Raw genomic sequence first — 19,120 nt, 5'->3', positions numbered from 1 at the left:
ATTTCCGGGTGAACCAAACTGCGCGCTGAATTCGAGTGTTGACATCTCTGGTGCGCGAGCTAGCAGGACCTCGCCTCGGTGTGAAAGTTGTATTGTCTGACAGCTGAACATCGACAACAGCTCGCCAGGTCAGAGCACAAATACACCGTTGCTAAATTTTCCGACGTCAATTAATGATGTAACGCTGTCGTTATTGCTAACTGGCTAGCTGCACTGGTTGGGGCTAGTTAGCTGAATCAGCTGCATTATAACGTTAACGTTAGCTAAACTTCAGCAAATAGGTGACGGACTCTTTAGCATGGCAAACTTTCTGTTTGATAATAATACTTAAAGGAGTACTTACCTCCAAAACACTTTTTTTCAGCTTTTAACCAATATATATGACTTTGGGGGTGATGTGTGAAGAATTCTGGTCAGAATTTCCACATTTGACACCAAACTGTTGCCATTTTACCATTTGTATCATTTTTCAGCAGCATATCTGGCATAAGCGCCCTCTAAGGGTCAAAGACTGCTTTTTTTTGTGCCCTCAAATGAATGGGATATTTGGTACAACCTGACGTCACGGTGGGTTTAGCGCGTGCATCTGGTGCATCTCCAAAGCCTATACAACTAGGCAAGATGGAAAAACCTTACTTAGTATCAGGCTCCAGAGGGCTCTAACTGAAGTAAAAAAAAAATCTGTTTGCTCTTAAAATACTGAACCAAACGTCGTCAAAGTTGGCACATGTCTTAATTATAGTTAGTTTCCCGCTGAATGTGTCATTACTTTATTGATATCTTACCTGGATAAGCTCGAATGATGATGTTTATATTATCAGTCCGAGTTGCAAGCACTGTTTCCAGCCCAGGCAGGCGAGAGTCGTACTGTTACATGGACGAGCCCCAAGCTCCACGGGCGCGCGCAGCAGGCCAGCAGCAGCTGGGCTCTCTGTGCTCAGAGCAGCAGAGAGAGCAGTCTGATATTTCCGCAAACAAATCTCGTCGCAGTTTAGCGGACATGTAAAATATAACGCTATACTACGACGTGACAATGTGACAAAGCTTCTCTAAACATATCGGCTAATATAATATCATCACTGTGTACAAGCAACGCCAACTTTTATGGAAATCAAGTCAGCAGAGCAGAGCGACTGGCTCTGTCTGTGTGTGTGTGCTGCTCGGGGGGATTCGCATGGGAACAGTGTGAGGAGGAGAAGAGCTCTGCGCTGCCTCCTGCGTCCTGAGAGGAAAAATCAGAGGTGCCCCAAAACGAAAAGGTGGTAAAAAGCCCCAAAACGCAAATTAAAAACGGATTTCATTGCGCGGTTTATCTCTAGTTAGACGAGGGAATTACGTGGAGAAATCTCGCATTGTGTTACCCCAGAGCGAGAGGTTTGTCCTCACTGTGTGCTGTGTGCTGCGAGCAGCGAGGCTCTTAACGTAAGTTTAGACAAGCCACATGCAAGCCACGCACACACACATGGGACAAAATGGGACAAAAATAATTAAATTTCTAGTTCGCCACTGAATGGCCAAATTGATATAACTATCAACCATTTCAGGATTTTCTGTTTCCATACAGGCCACCAGCGTTGGCTAGTTGATGATATTTATAAAGATATCGCCCCTCTCAAATAAATTATTTTTGAGGCAGTATGCAAACTGTAATGGCGTCGATTTCCGAAAAAAAATCTTGACTTAACACAGCCAAAGAGTCTAGTATAGACAAGAGTATATGTCATTTCTTGGTTTTTTCAATAGGTATTTTCAAATCACTGTTCTAATACATATCTAGGGGGTAAGTCCTCCTTTAAGTTAGCTGTGATCTATTGTCAACAGGTTGACAGAAATGGAAGGTGACGCAATGGAGGCTGGAAATCAGAGAGAAAACATCGACGTGGAGGTCCACGTTAAATCTTACAGGTAACGTTAGATTAGTCCCATCATCTCTCTCTCTCTCACACACACACACACACACACCATGAAATACATGTATGTTAGGGTCACTACTAGCCTTACCCTCAGGCTCTTTCTATGTTCGTCTCAGGACTTCACGGTAGTAAGAGCCCTCTCATGGACCATACGATTTTCGTTAGACAATCTTTGTTGGGCATTAAACTCAACTTATTTCTGCACTTTGAAGTCACAGGTAGGGTAAGGTGACCAGATTTCTGAAATGAAAATCTGGGACATTTCCAGTTCGTCAGTCAATATATCATTAAAACATCCAATGTTATTCATGACAATTCCAGTTTCATGTATTTTACTCACAGATCGGATCGTGTCACGGTTTTGATGCCATGGATTGGATCATTTTTCGGATCAGCATTTTTTTAATTAATTTTAAAATGTGCTACTTTGATTAAAGAAAACATATTCAAATAGGCTATGCCACAGACAGGCAAAGAGACAGCTGGTCCAACCTTCAGGCCCGAGTATGAGGAAGGGAGCCCCGCATACCACCACCACTGGTGGTACCCTTACCATAGGTTGAGAACCACTGACCAGTATCAAACTGAAACAGCGGTGCATTGAATCGTGGAGGATAGACTCAGTTCTCAGTCTCTACGAGACTACGTGGAGGAAAACAACTTTGGAACGTAGCAAAAGGTGCACACCGTTTTACAGTTTGAACACACCCTGGGAGTTGTTCACAGCAAGTGGAGCTGTCTCTGTCTGTTTTTCGAGGGGAAGGCATGCAAGCTGCAGCCAGGCAGCATATTGCGCATAAGTTCAGTTGCATATAAACATCGCAATCTTGTGACCTATTTCAATGAGTACAACAAGCATGCCCAGTTTCCCAGTTACACTACTGAAAATGCCCAAACTTCACAGCCTACGGAATGTCACTCAATTAAATCAGTCGTTCGCTCTCCCCCTCTCCTTCCCAAACCTGACGCATCTGTCTCCTTTCACTGCAATGCATGGAGATGTAGGTAACGTTAATTGTTACACTTTCAAAAAGTAATAGCGGCAGTTAAACTGTATTTTGCACTGATGGTTCACTTAGCAATTAATCCTTGGTTCACTTGCGTGCCGAACCGTGCGGAGTAACTTCACTACAGCTTTAAAAATGAGCCTGCTAGCGGGCCAAAACTTAAATAAAGTTTGTAAAAAAAAAAATGAGCCTGCTAGAGCCTCTGAAATCGGGGACATTTTCAGGGACAGCTCCATCCGGGGACAGGTCACCAAAAACGGGGACGTCTGGTCACCTTAAGGTAGGGTCAGGTGGGGCAAACTATATCGGAAGCCTAGTTGCGGAGGAAAGTGAGCGGTTGTTCTTTTTTAAAGACAAAGTTTGACGAGAATCACTGAGTTGCCTGGAAACAGAGTCCAGACGCATGTGCACTGGCATCATTTTGTCTTCTACATACATTCTGCAATGCATTTTAGACAGACCACCACCGTTCACTTTTCCCGCAACTAGGCTTCCGATATAATTAGTTTGTCCCACCCGACCCGACCCTACCTGTGACTTCAAAGTGCAGAAATAAGGTGAGTTTAATGCCCAACACAGATTGTCTAACGCAGTGGTTCCCAACCTTTTTACACCAAGTACCACTTGAGAAAGTAGTTGGCTCTCCAAGTACCACCATATGACCGACGTTAAAATACAGTCTATTCAGCTATGCACAGTTCACGCAGGAGGCAAATTTATTCCAACCTGCAGCCTATGTGCAACCTGCAGCAGCTGCACTTGTGCTGGGTTGACTGCTGTCTTCACCTCCTTGTGCTTCATCGTTGCTGCTCTCCTCTACTACAGCTCTTTTACGATTCCCTCCCATTTTGATCCACTTTAGCATCCCTCCTCGTCTTTGTTCACCACTTGTGTAACCATGCGGGGCGGGCAGGTAATTGTGCATGCGCAACAGGGATAGTGTCCGTCAGAAACAAATATTTGTTTCTAAATCTCAAGACAACAAAATAAACCTCAATTTCAATGATCACAAGTTTATTTTCATTTATTTTGATAGATAAACATGTTTTACAATTGATTTTAAAGTTGGGTTTATTTCATAATTTAAACATTGGGATTCCAGGGATCAAGTACCACCAGCAGGGGGGGGGCGCAAGTACCACCTACCTTGAGAAACGCTGCCAATAATATTAATAATTATTATTATTATTTCACTTTCACATGTTTGAAAACTACGGTACTACTAATGACCACCATGGATTTTGCACAAAAACTAAAAAAAAAAATTTTTTTTTACAGAGCCTTCCAAGTACCACCAGCAGGGGGCGCAAGTACCACCTACGGTACGCGTACCGTAGGTTGGGAACCACTGGTCTAACGAAAATCGCATGGTCCATGGGAGGGCTCTTACTACCGTGAAGTCCTGAGACGAACATAGAAAGAGCCTGAGGGTATCTACTAGCCCATAGCAGGAGCGCTTTTAATTCAGCTCATACGACCTGAATACAGCGTCCTTTTACAGACCAGCAGTCTGGGCCCGCTAGCCGGGCGCTTCTCACTCATACTGAGCATTAAGCGCCCGGCGACCCACCACGCATTTCCAATCAAACCGCCGCGCCGCTCTCGCGATCTAGGTATTAAAAGCAACCCTTACCTGAGCCAGAAAGTTGAAGTGAAGACGCTACCCGATGCCCAACATCCTCTTCTTTTAAATAAATATAGTTGCCGCTTCCAAATTGTTGCATAAAAAATGCACTTTTCTGTCTTTGAAAAAACAAAAATCATTCATCTGGAGCAACCAGAAGTGTGGGGGGCATTAGTGAGTAAACAGTGAGTCGTATGCCTGGGTTGCTTTACAAGTGTCGCACCGAAATTTCAAACTCACCCACCATCACCGGACAGCCTTGCAGTCAATCGCGCTCGGGTTTTGAATGTCAGCGAGGCTGATCATTTTTTTTTATTTTTTTTATTATTATTATTTTTTTGAAATTTCGGTGCGACACTTGTAAAGTCCTTCTTGGACGACCTTTTTGTGGCTTGAGGGTATAATTGTGAACCCAGACTGGTGGTCTGTAAAAGGACGCTGTATTCAGGTCAATTCATAGCTGAATTAAAAGCGCTCCTGCTATGGGCTAGGTTACTACCCGTGACCAAGGCACTGGCAATGGAACTGGAGTTGGTTCCCAGGCGCTGCACTGTGGCTGAACTGGAGTTTGTTCCCAGGCGCTGCACTGCGGCTGCCAGGATGAAGTTACCCACGGGGACAATAAAGGAGAACTTAACTTGGAGAACTTTGCAGAAAAAACAATGCTGATTTACACATGATCTCACACACAACTGTAAACAGTTTTGCAGTCATTCATTTAGTTTAGCAGTTATTGTGAGTTGTTGAGTCAACTTGTGGACCAGTGATGTCATTCATGCACAAATGACATCACTGGTCCACAACTTAACTCAAATCAACTCGCAATAACTGTCAAACTAAATGAATGCCTGCAAAACTGTTTAGAGTTTTTGTATATGTCTGAGATCAGGTCCAAAATAAATCGGCATTGTTTTTAGGTGAAGTTCTCCTTTAACTTGACACACTGTGACTACAAACTGCCCGATGGAGACAGGCAGGTAGAATGGTCTTTCAATTAATTTCTTACAGACTTGTCGGTTTCTCTTAATTTTCATATTTCAGCACAGCCAAACGGTGTGAGGTGGAGATGTATGTCTTTGCTCTGCTGAACCGCCATAGCATGGTTTTCAGAGACTTCAAATGGACAGAGTTTGATGAAGATTTCCTCAGGGAAAACGTGGAATCTGTGACTATAGTTGATACAGAGACAAAGGTAGGACAAATTTGACATTCTTTGGTGTACTGAAACTGTCAGTATTTTCCCAATAGTGGGGCAGCATAGATCAATATATGAGACCAATCGTTCATTTTGTGATAAAAGCACCAAATTTTGCAGATGTGTTGTATATTCTGAACAAAACTGGATATTGGGCATCGCAAATTTGCCCCCTGGTGGCCGTGGCAGACATTTTCCAAAATGGCCACCATCGATTTGTCAATATTTCCAATCCCATTGGACCCACATGCAATACCAGACATAATATACATCCTAGTAAGCCTGAGAACCAAATAAAAATACTCATTCAAAATTATATGGACTTTTACAAAGTAATTGGTCACTTCATTATATTATGTGTGTACATTATACACCTATTAGTGCGGCTATTGTTAATGTAGTCATAAAAGTGCCAAATTTGGCACAGAAATAACTTAATAATATATGTAGAAGACATCCGGATATTGGGGCATTGCATAACATCAAAATCCTGCTATGAGCTGATCTCTTGTGGCTGCAAGAGTAGTTGCAGAAAGCATTGCAAGTGCAAGAAGGCTGCACTTCAGTGCACAGGCCTCTGCTTCTGTGAGGGAGAATGTGCTAGCTGACTGCAAGATCTCTCAAACATTAAAGTGCCATGCCATGCTCCATGGCAAGTGTCTTGCCATGATAAAAATAAAGATGATCAATATGTTCAAAGAATGGTTCAAATAGTATACAGCAATTACAATATTATTTTCAAGTAACTTAACACATTGACTGCCAGCCCTTTTTTCAATGCTGTAGGTAGGTTCTGCCAGGTTTTTTTTTTAGGATTCTGGCTCATTTTACAAGAGCCGAGGATTCTTTTCTGTTAAGACTTCGTGAACACCAATCATCTAAAAAGAACTAATAGAATGTGTGCTTTCTCTGTCTAAAAGAGTTAGTTTGTAGAGTTAGTAGTTATGTAGATATTAGCCGTTGAGTACAGCATGGTTTCAGAGATTTTCAGAGAGTTTTGAGATAAATGGATTTTTAGAACCACCTCACGCCTGTGATTATGGGTGCCCTTGGGCAAGTCTGTATACTGTATTGTGTGTGTGTGTGTGTGTGTGTCTCCAAACTCCTCCCTCCGTCTGTGCTGCTGCTGCTGGCTCCGCGGCCGCTCTCGGGCAGTCTGGATTACTGTAAAACGGGCTCGTTCGTTTCTTGAGGTGTCGGCTGAGAGCTTTGAAGTAGTGTTGTCACGGTACTCGGTACTTCGGTACTTGGACGGTACTACATTGCTACGGGTACCGAATTTACTATTTAGTTTGCCACCATGGCTTGGCTTCATGGACCCAGCCGCCAGCTAACGTTAGCCTGTCTGCCTGATCAACATACATACATACTGCGCATACAGCCCCGCGCACTTCCGGGACTACGGTGTCCCCGAACGTCCACACGTAATCGCGAACAGTCATTCACAGCTTGTTGACAGAGCAGCGCGCACACGCACAGGCAGCGAAGATAATGGCTAACAGCTACAGCAGGAGCGGCTGCTCCTGTCCTATTCCAACAACTCAACTTGTTGAGAAGAAGAATGCAAAGAGTCGCATTTGGAAATATCAGTCCCCAAAGTCCCATCTGCAAAAAGTGTGAAAGGGAGTTCCAAACCAAACAGGGTAACACATCCAATCTCGCCAAGCAGCTGAAAGACAGGCACCCAGACCTGTTCAAATAATTCAAGGTGGGTTAATTCTTTCAAACGGTGTAAAATAACACGTTTAACAACATATCAAACAGACCTTATCCTGTCACATTCGTTTTTGAGATAGCTGGCAATGCATTGTGTAACCAAAAAACGTTTGCGCTAACGTTAACGTAACGTGTTTTGTAATGGAATCATTATGGGACCCGGCTAATACCTGGTACAGCGTTAGCTAGCATAGTGTAACATGTGTGCAATGCAATGTTTGTAATGGAAACATTATGGGACACGGCTAATAGCCGAACTTAGCCATAGTTCAACATGGCATCAAAATAAATACAAGCTTCTTTCGGGTGAAACATGTCCGTGAATTAAAACTAGCTACATAAAATTGCTTGCACTCTACATGTGTGTATGTGCAGTTGTCTTTTTATTTTAGTAAATCTCACTGACGTTACTTTCCATTTAACAGTATGCGAGAGATGAAGAGGAAGGCACAAGTCGCGGAGCCCAAAAGACCACCCAGCAGACAATTCCTGATGTTTTTGAAAAGCAGAGGAAATATGACAAGAACTCACATGAAGCAAGAAAGTGTGATAGGGCATTGGCAGAATTCCTATGCATCGATCAAATACCAATATACACCGTTGGAAAAAAAAGGATTCCAGCAATTCTGTGAAATAAATTAAATTATAATATTTAATATAATAATAAAATTAAATACTTGAGGGCTACATGCCACTGGTGTTGCACTGTCTGTACTCACTGCCATACAGTTGAATGTAAGAAGAAGTAAGCAGAAGCACATTGTTTTGTTTTAAAGTTGAAGGCTACATGCCATTTGTTCATTGGAAATGGTTGCATACTTTAATAAAGGAGAATATGTTCAAGAAATATCAGTTTTTTTTTTTACCGTGGTACCGAGTACCGTGGAAATTCACTAGTACCGGTACCGACTACTGAATTATTGGTACCGTGACAACACTACTTTGAAGAAGCTTTTGCGATTCTGGTCTTATTTATGCTCAAAGGTACTCGAGTGTGTGTGTGTGTGCGCGCGCGCGTGTGTGTGTGTGTGTGTGTGTGTGTGAAATCGAAAGCGTTTTCGCCCAGCTATTTCCTTGATAATGGCTTTCTCCCGCGGACCCGTGGCTGTTTTTTGCTCGGCTTTCTCTCTGTCTGGAGAGAACTGTCGCCACTTAGCTGGTCGGTAAAATAGATTATACACATTCTCTTCCTCCAATATTGGTATAGGAGACGTAAAAGGGGTTGATCGATGTCCCACCGTCAAAAAAAAAAAATGTTTATGTAAGCCGAGATATCTCGTCCTTGGCACTCAACGGTTGGATCCTGTAAGCCGAGATATCTCGTCATTGGCACTCAACGTGTTAAGTAGCATAGTTAATGGCTTCAGTTGTTTCAATCCGTACCTGAACTCGCTACTTCTACGGTTTACTCCAGGTATCACTATAACATGTAGAGACAATCTCACCATTGTGTTGCATTTTCTTTAATTTAGTATTGCTGTATGTTTTAATAAAACATGTTTCACTTGAACTTGTATGTAAATAATATTTGTGTTTTGTTCTGAAAATTGTAAAATAAAATATATATAAGACAGTACTGTAAGGGATTACGATTTCAAAAGTAATTACACTGTTACGTCCTTATTAAAGTGTGAACCTCCAAAAAAAAAAAAATGTGGTCCTGAAAACATGGAAACGGCAGCTTGGGGGTGACCAAAGTGTAGAGGCCAGTAACGGCTGGCGGCCATTTTGGAAAATGGTCATCAGAAAACACATGTTTCACATGAACACATTGTTTATTGTTTATTTGCACAAAGAAAATGAATAACAACAGATAGTAAGTATCTTAATACAAAGAAAATCGTGCAGGTGAGGGAAAGAAACCCGGAGGGGCTTATAGAGTCTCACCTTATTTAAAAGAAAATCTGAACAAATGAAAGACTATTGATGAAAGAAAAACAAACAATCAAGACAATACATTTAAAATAATATATGAGTAAAAAATATATATATATATATATATATATCTATATATATATATATATATATATAATAGAAAAGAAAAAGCAAACAGGTGCACCAGCGGGTAAACCAACAAAATCAATCAATAAAATACCGGGGAAAATAAATAATTACAGGGTTAGCAAATAATTTGCACTGCATTTCCCATAGTTGTCAGATACTGTGCTCTTTTAAGAGAAGCCATTTAAGTTTTTTTTTTTAAGTTAAAATGAGGAGTGACTACGAAGTGCAGCAGAAAGATTGTTCCACATCATTGGACCTCTGTATTTGATTGAGAATTGTCCAAGGTTAGTTCTGAAAAACTGACTGTTTAAAAGATCAGCAGATCTGGTGTGATAACAATGAATAAGAGACCTACTAAATTGTACTAATAAAGAATCTGTCGAAAGAAATGGGAAGTGAATTATTGAGAAATTGAAACCCAAAAATACACATTTGAAATGTATTAATGTCAAATATGTTTAACAGCTCCAGAGTTTGAAATAATGGGACAGTGTGAGCATTCCAGGGAGAGTTCGTGACCAATCTAACAATTTTCTTTTTGTAATAAAAAAAATGGGAGAAAGACTGGTTTTGTACGTGCTTGCCCAGGCTTCACAGGAGATGAACCTGATTGTTGAAATACTTTGAGTGGCTTACAAAATCAAAATACTTAGAAAACATACATATGTTTCACTTTAACTTGTATGTAAATAATATTTGAGGTGCATAAAACATGGAAACAGCAGCTTGGGGCTGACCAAAGTGTTCTATGACTATAACGGCTGGCAGCCATTTTGGAAAATGGTCATCAAAATGCCAATCTGCAATGCCCCAATATCCAGATGTCTTCTACATATAAGCTATTTCTGTGCCAAATTTGGCACTTGTATCACAAAATGTACAATAGCCACACTAGTAGGCCTATAATGTACACATATTTATTATTTACATTTTGAAAAATGTCTGCCACGGCCACCAGGGGGCAAATTTGCGATGCTCCAATATCCAGTTTTGTTCAGAATATATCTATGGACGTATCTGCAAATTTGGTGCTTTTATCACAAAATGAATGATAGATTAGCTATGCTGCGCCACTACAATAAGTTACAGTAGTTATCTATTATTTGTTTTCTATGAACATTTTCCCCATCCAGCTCATTGACCTGAAGAGCTGCTCCGTCTCCCTTCACATCTTCACTCTAAATGAAGATGGACCCACCATGCTCAATTTGGAGGAGGAGGAGCAGGCGCTTTCAGCAGCCAATCACTGGTGCCTGCCAGCAGGTGAGATGCTGACACTGCTGCAGAGGCTACTAAGCCACAACAATAACTTCAATAATAATAATAATGATAAATAAACTACTAGTAATAATAATTTAAGTTCAGTTCTTTTAATTGGCTCTCTGTATTAGCCTGATGAAGATCCTACATCTTCATCCTATACTGCTGCAATGACCAGATTTCACATTGGGATCATTAAAGTTTCATCTAATCTTCTTCCCTAAAATTACTTGACCTGTGTTATTATTTTTTTCACAGCCGAATTTCATGGAATTTGGGAGAGTCTGGAATATGATAGTGGGGTCAAAACCCAGGTAAAAAAGTAAGGCTGTTGAGAGTGAAATAACTATGCATCACCTTTCCATCCTGCTAAACCTCAGATTGTTTCTCTTTTCCTTTAGCTCTTGGATTATGTCTCAACAACAATGTACTTCTCAGACAAAAATGTAGACAGCAACCTGATTTCATGGAACCGCGTTGTGCTGCTTCATGGTAATGAACTAATATAAGGAATTGTGTGATTGTGTATTGTAGTCTTGTGTATTGTATTGTATTGTCCTGTTGCACTGTGGTCCAGAAGGAACAACATTTTGTTCATCTATAGACTGAGCACTGTATATGGTTGAATGATAATAAACCTGCTTGACTTGACTTGAATGTATGTCAGGATCTGTCAGAGGGGCTGAAATGCAAAATAACCGATTACTTATCCGATACTGATATTGTTATTTGTGCCCACATTCAGGGCCCCCAGGCACAGGGAAGACATCACTGTGCAAAGCTCTTGCCCAGAAGCTGTCAATCAGACTATCAAGCCGGTAAGAGAGTCCTCATTTAGGGGAAATAGCTTTGGTCGTAACTGTACACCTACTGTTTTCCTTTCACCTTGCACTCCTCTCCCTGCAGGTATTCTTATGGGCAGTTTGTAGAGATAAACAGCCACAGCCTGTTCTCAAAGTGGTTCTCAGAGGTACTACAGATGGCTCCTTTTGCTTAATTGCAGTTATTGCGTATTCTTGTTGGAACTGGTGTTATTTTGATAGCTAACCGCATGTATTTGTTACAGAGCGGTAAGCTGGTCACAAAGATGTTTCAGAAGATCCAACAGCTGATAGACGACAAGCATGCTATTGTGTTTGTTCTGATCGATGAGGTAAAAACAGCTTTGTGGTATCAACCTGAAATTTTAATCAATCTAAGCCCCAAAATGATTTTAATAAGCACATTTCAACATTCACTTTTATAGTTTTGGTTCAGAATAAATTGATTTAGTCTAATAGGGTTCCCACGGGTCCTTGAAATACTTGAAAGTTTGTGAATTTGAGGGGTGCAATCAAGGCCTTAAAAGTTTTTGAAAACAGACTAAATAGACATGGGTCATTAGAAGTGCTTGAATTATTATATTAGTTATTTTGATATTTTCTTTCCTTAAAAGTAGTAAATAGGTTAACACAGCACAGTTGAGAAGTGTTCACACTAGAGGTCGACCGATATTGCTTTTTCAATGGCCGATGCCGATGCCGATCTTTAGAGAGCAGGGCGGCCGATGGCCGATATATAATGCCGATTATTATTTATTTTGTTCATTCGATAAAATACGATGCTTGTATCTGTACTTAATTGTGGGCCAGGGCTGGGCAGGTTTTTTTTTGAAAACATAGGAAACATTAAACACTTGAAAAAACAGAATTTTTGATCAATATGCAGTCCAGCGCAGTCTCAGCTCATATCACAGCATCTCCATTAAGCCTATTGGAAAGAGAAAACAAATTTTAGTGATACAATAACAAATATTACTTTACACACTATTAAAATAAACTCCTCAAAAAAAGTTTGGAAACGTTATTTTGCTCGATTATTTCTCCCCTTTAATAATACCAATTGGTATTGTATTTTACAGTATATACCGTAAATTCCGGACTATAAGCCGCGGCTTTTTTCCCGTTTTTTGGCCTTTTTTGGCCCCTGCGGCTTATATAACGGTGCGGCTTATCTATGGATTTTTTCCAAAAAAAAAAAAAAAATCTCTCTTTTTTAGCACTCTTTCTAACTATAAATCCACTTCTGTTTTAATTTCCTCTCTTGCCCTCTTTTAACAACATAACATAACATAACATAACACAACACAGGTAAGCAGAAAGAAAAAGACGAAGCAATCACTGCCATGAATGAGGAAATGACTCACCTGCTGGAGGCTGGAGATACACGGCTTGGGCTAAACTTTTACTCCGTGAAACACTATCGATTAAGTCCGACATCGCTCAGAGGTTTGAGCAGCTTGAAAACAAGTTTGAAAACGTGCAGAAGTCCATCCACTCACTCACTAAAGAAAATAATGCAACCGTGAACATAGTTTCTAATGTGGAAAAGCGCATCAGCGCACTGGAGGACAAAAACAACACAGTGAGTCCGAAAGTGGATAAAATGCAAAAACATCGAAACGCTGCACACGCAGGTTGATGACTTAATCAGCAGGAGTAAAAGAAATAACATTCGCCTGATCAATGTAAAAGAGGGAGCTGAGATTGGTGACATGGACGCTTTCGTGGCAAAATCCTGTGTTACATCCTGGACCTGAAGGAAGGCGAGAAACCACCAGAGGTGGACAGGGCACACCGGGCGCCTCGGCCACGTCCAGACCCCGGCCTGCCACCGAGGGCCATCTTCATCTGCCTACTCCGCTGGCCCGACCGTCAACTCATCCTCCAGGCTGCGGGGAAGAAGCCCCTCACCTGGGAGGGTACGCGCTTTTTCGTCCGGCAGGACCTCTCCGCGTTGGTGCAACAGAAACGCGCAACATACAACAGCATCATCGAAAAGGTTAAAGTCAATGGATATCGCTTTGGCGTACTGTACCCAGCGAGACTCGTCATAACCATTGATGGACAGCGGCGGAACAAGAGCTCAAAGTGAAACTGCCGAATATCTTTTGAGTTGGACTGGTCAATAGTACTGTGAGTAACTAAAATAAAAAAATAAAAAACGGAATTCTCTCTTCTTTAGCACTCTTTCTAACTATAAATCCACTTCTGTTTTAATTTCCTCTCTTGCCCTCTTTTCACCACACCGCGGACACTGTGTGCACTGTAAAAAAACAAAAAATACCATTAAAACACCCGCGGCTTATAGACCGGTGCGGCTTATATAAGAAAAAAATAGTCAACTTTGAAGGTGCGGCTTATACACCGGTGCGCCTTATAGTCCGGAATTTACGGTAGTTGGAAAGCCTGATTAGTCACCTTTACAACGGGGTACAACTTGTAAGGATTGTGCATTCGTGGAATGAGAAACACACAGCTAAACGTGTGGGTAGCGCCCCCAAAAAATGTGCAATATTCTTCTGTTGATATTTTTTTTTAAAGAAATCTAGTAGCCTAGATTTCCATTATCCATTCATGCACATTGAAAATCGAATATAACATTATACTGTAGGCCTACATCTAATATAAGATGTTATCTTATATCAATTATTCTTTTTATTAAATAGAAAAATACATTGGGTTATGCGGTATAGATTTCAGTAGTGACTGGTAGTCTATAGCGAGAGAGCAGTATGTCAGAGAACTCATTCATGCACTGTTCTATACATTAACAATAATAATAATAATAATAATGTAACTGTTTAGATTTGCTGTCATTTGATGGGAGAAGTGTGTTTGCAGAAGATGGTGGTGACTGAGGAAACGTAACGTTACAGTAGGCTCATGGGTGCATGAGAAGACTCACATTCAGTGGCGGACTGCATAATCGGGCACGTCGGGCAAATGCCCGGTGGCCTGGCCTGGCCTGGCCTGCCAAAAAATTTTTTTTTTTTTTTTTTTTTTTTTTGCAGGCCGATGCCGATTAATTAAAAATGCCAATAATCGGCCCCAATTAATCGGCCGGCCGATTAATCGGTCGACCTCTAGTTCACACTTTGAGCCTCTCATTTGTTGTCACAGTATTTAACCTTGATCCGTGTCTCAAACTAAGCTATATATATTATATTTATATTTTTATCCTGATGAGTTACAATGCACTTTTGAGGCTGTAATTTGGTGTGCTGCGCTTTGCTCCAGTGCTGCAGGGAATAAAGTCAGCCAAATGTATTGATTTGTTGTCTTCTTTCCCTGCGACACTGGCACTAAATGTACTTTACTTTTGCACTTTTGAGTCCGCACTTTAGGTGTGCTGCGCTTTGCCCCGGTGTCGCAGGGAATAAAGTCAGCCAAACGTATTGATTTGTTGTCTTCTTTCCCTGCGACATTGGCACAGATAGCACTTTACTGCGGATACTTAGTTGGTTTACTCTTGGTGACTTTAATTTCCTTGTATGTGATGTCACCATTATGACCAACAGGATTAGTTCTGTTGGCCAAAGCCAAGTTGTCTCACTTGGTGGGGACTTAGTTCCCCCACACGCCTCTGGGGACATGAGTTCATTTCTCTGTGCTGTTGGAACCAAACTCTGTATTTGTCCATTGATGATGTTTGTGTATCTGTGTTACTGACACTATATGTTAAGCAGTTGTACCAACCTTTTGTGCCTGAAACAAATTTCCCCTCGGGGATAATAAAGTTAATCTCATCATCTCATCTATACTTGATCCGTGTCTCAAACTACATTATGTTGGGTCCTTGAATTTGGGCCTGGAAAGTCCTTGAGAATTTCTTGAATTTGATGTTTAAGAAGGTTGTGGGAACCTTGTGTCTAATATCTTCTGTGATTCACTGGACTGGAGTAACACAGAAGCCTTGCTTGTGCAGTTAAACGTTGTAGCTTAGTTATTCTATGTTCTGGAGTGGTGCTGTCATCATCAAAGCTGTGCCCTCTGTGTTGTGCTGGACAGGTGGAGAGTCTGACGGCTGCCAGGAACGCCTGCCAGGCGGGAACAGAACCGTCCGACGCCATCCGTGTGGTCAACGCCGTCCTCACACAGCTGGATCAGATCAAACGGTCGGACTATATGAACTGAATAAATGCCAAATCTCTGCTGAAGAAAACGGCTTACTTTACTTATCACAGTAGAATCTGCACTTTCATCTTTTCACTTGTTTAACATTGTCACCTGTATTTTAGTTTATTTTTAGTAGAACAATTAACAAGTGACAAGATGTGAGTGCAAATTATGTTTTGTTCAGTATTGCATGTGCTCTATTAAAACTTCTCTCTTAAGTTATATGAAACCTTTCAATTTAACATTCATAAACATCAGTCAGTTTTCACTGGAAAAGTCCCTCCACGAGACTTTTAATTTTGTCCCACAATTTGTTTGACTTACAATATCGGATGCGTTGTATTCCGTGCTCATAATTTAGACACTCGAACGTCGTGATCCTGACTACCTCCAATGTGACCGAGAAGATCGACCTGGCGTTTGTGGACCGAGCCGACATAAAGCAGTACATCGGTCCCCCGTCTGAGAAGGGCATCTACAACATCTACCTCTCCTGCCTGGAAGAGCTGATGAAGGTGAGAAAACAATCTAGTAACACTTAAATGACACTTGTTCATTACTTGTGTTGTATTAGCCAGGCTAGTGTTGTATCGCTGCAGTATGAAAATATATCACGAGATAGATTGCAAATAGAATGCATAAAATAGATTGATTTTATTATAATCTGCGCCTAAAACAATGACAGAATCGACAGCAACAGTGTAAAGCAGCATGTAACATCTATATACTATGACGATATCGTCTGTCTGTCTGTCCTTCGCGTATCTCCAGAACCTCGGGGGTGCGCTGATGGCGACCCGACGGAGTGCAGTGCCCTGTTTCCGTGCGATTCGGACACGAAACACGTTCGATATTAATACATTTGTGTTCAATCTGAATGATGTGCAATGTGGGATAGCGCCACCTACTGGCAAGACAAAAAAACGTTTTTATCTCCATAGCCATTCATCTGATCGACTTAAAACTTAAAACTCGGGGAGTGAGCTTAGGGGGACTCAACGGAGTGCAGGGAGCTGAATTCCGTGTAATTTGGCATAGCGCCACCTACTGGCAACACAAAAAGTGGTTTATCTCGATAGCCATTCGTCTGATTGACTTCAAACTTGGTAAGTGTGCTGCTGGGAACCTGACATAGAGCAGTGCCGAATTTTGTGCAATTCGGCACAGCGCCACCTACTGGCAACACAAAAAGTGGTTTATCTTGAGAACCGTTCATCCGATTGACTTCAAACTTGGGGAGTGTGCTCCTGGGAACTCAAAGTAGTGCGGCGCTGAATTTCTTGCAATTTGACATAGTGCCACCTGCTGGCAACATAAAAAGCAGTTTATCTCGAGAAACATTTGTCCGATTGTGACTTCAAACTTGGGGAGTGCACTGCTCGGTGGACGATGGAGTGCGGTGCCGCATTTCATGCAATTTGGACTTATTCCAGGACTGTCTGTATGTCTGTCCTTCGCGTATCTCGAGAACCGTTTGTCGGATCGACTTCAAACTTGCGCTTAGGGGGACCTGACAGAGTGCGGGGGGGGGGAAGCGCCCACAGGGTGGTGCATGGGGGAACGGGCACTGCACTAGCTTTTTTAAATGACAGTTGAATTGATTGAATTGAAAGACTTGAATGTACCGTGTGTTTAAACCTTGTGATGTACTGTGTGCACAGTGCCAGATAATCTACCCCCGGCAACAGCTGTTTACCATGTGTGATCTCGAGACTATGGACTTTGCAAAGAGTGTAGTAGCCGAGCATAGTCTGATGCTCAGGAACATTGCTCAGTGAGTACGGCTCTCCAATAATACAATAACGGTCAAATCAGGTTCTCCATGCGCTAATCATAACATACAGTGCAATGCCAGTGGGAATATAAACAGCTGGAAGTTAATGTTTTGTTTTTCATTTCCAGAAAAAGCAAAGGCTTGAGTGGAAGAGTGCTCAGGAAGTTGCCGTTTCTGGCCCATGCACTGTTTGTAAAGGTAAGCTTATGATTTCCCCTGCAGAATGTAGAGAAAATATGTTTTTGTTGTTGGGTTATTGTTCTTTCATTTAATTTGTTTTGTTTGACTATAGACTCCAGCAGTGAGTCTTGAGAGGTTTCTGGAGGCTATGGACCAAGCAGTAGACAAACAAAGGGAGGAGAACTCTAACCTGGTCAACGGTGTCTGAAATGAACACAATGCCCAAAGGCTGATGCATTTGGTTGTTGAGCCATCAGTCCCAGGTCATGTTGGCTTTGAACAAGTCTTATCAATGCATTTGGCTGCACCATGTTAGCGCTTTTGGCTCAGCAAATACTGTCTTTAAGGTAAGAGCCTTCCTTCAGGTGATGTATTGTGATCTTTTGTTTGTTTGGTGCTGCTACCTTAGAAGACCAAGTCCATGTCAATTGTGTGGACGCAGTTTGGATTGAAGATAGGATCACCAAAGCTTGAATTCTCTAAAGTGCTATTAACTCAAATGTTTACTTCTCTTACATCACAATCTAGTTTTTGTTGTTGTTTTTTAATCCACAGTTTTAAAACTGCCAACTTCTGTTGGATCCCAGGTTAAAGTGCTTTTTTTTTTTATTGTGTTGCATTTATGAAGGGTGTTCCTTGTAGACGGTTAGTTCAAAGAAAATGTTCATTTGTCAGTTCTGGTTTTATCATTTTCAGACATAACATTGTAATAAACTATATTGTTTAAATTGTAGGTGGTTTGTGAAATGGTCTGCTGTGTTGAAGTAGATACTAGGCCACCACTTGGTGGCGCATGGATGCAACTATACTTTAGTACCACACATGCACACACATGTTTAATTTCTATTAGTGTATTTTGCTCTGTACATGATCATGATAATTCAGGGTATATGCAGGGTCTTGAAAAGTATTAAATGTTGATAAATCAATTTAGGGAAAATTAAGGCCCTTAAAAGTCTTAATCGCCATTTGAGAGGTATTACATTTTGTAGCTATTGTGCTGATTGTGTTAGTTGACCATATGATATCGTCGATTGTTGACCCCTGAATTGAATTGATATTGTATTGTGGCAGACTTTGTGATATCAGCAAATATTGTATTGGTGTCAAAATAATCTATATAATACCGTATCATGATGAAACTTGTGATTTACACCCCTATTGCTGATGTGACTAAAGTGGTGTTGAGGTCTTAAAATATATTTTAAAGGTCTTAAAAGGTATCGAATTTAACTTCAGGATTCCTGCATATGCCCTGTAATTATGATGACTATGACAATGGGGACAACTGAAAATTTTGGAATCAATGAAAAAAGGTCAGATTAGACTGCATTTAATCTCGAGATCCCCTTACGCTTTTTTACTTGTTTTTGCTGACAAATTGACCTATAAAACAGCAAACCGTTGAAAAATGGTGCAGTTTTGAACTGGTCCAGTATTGTACCAGGCAGATAGAGCAGAGTTTACATGGCTGGATCAGTACTTCCACTCTAAATATGAGCATGTTTTG

At 41.2% G+C, this 19,120-nt stretch overlaps 1 protein-coding gene across 1 annotated transcript; it reads left to right on the top strand.

Annotated features, from left to right (window-relative positions):
- Window positions 1-25: 25 nt before the first annotated feature.
- Window positions 26-18,191, top strand: trip13 (thyroid hormone receptor interactor 13). The gene is made up of 14 exons (XM_083642649.1): window positions 26-128; window positions 1,822-1,905; window positions 5,586-5,736; window positions 10,593-10,722; window positions 10,978-11,033; window positions 11,121-11,211; window positions 11,465-11,537; window positions 11,626-11,689; window positions 11,786-11,872; window positions 15,549-15,655; window positions 16,018-16,171; window positions 17,318-17,430; window positions 17,559-17,628; window positions 17,723-18,191. The coding sequence occupies exons 2-14, from the start codon at window positions 1,832-1,834 to the stop codon at window positions 17,816-17,818; spliced, it is 1,266 nt and encodes a 421-aa protein (XP_083498775.1). The 5' UTR covers window positions 26-128; window positions 1,822-1,831; the 3' UTR covers window positions 17,819-18,191.
- The last annotated feature ends 929 nt before the right edge of the window (window positions 18,192-19,120 follow it).

The sequence above is a fragment of the Poromitra crassiceps genome (assembly GCF_964638095.1).
Source record: "Poromitra crassiceps genome assembly, chromosome: 1".
Taxonomy (NCBI): Eukaryota; Metazoa; Chordata; class Actinopteri; order Beryciformes; family Melamphaidae; genus Poromitra; species Poromitra crassiceps.
The sequence above is the reverse complement of the archived record's forward strand: the minus strand, read 5'-3'. Positions and strand labels throughout refer to the sequence as shown.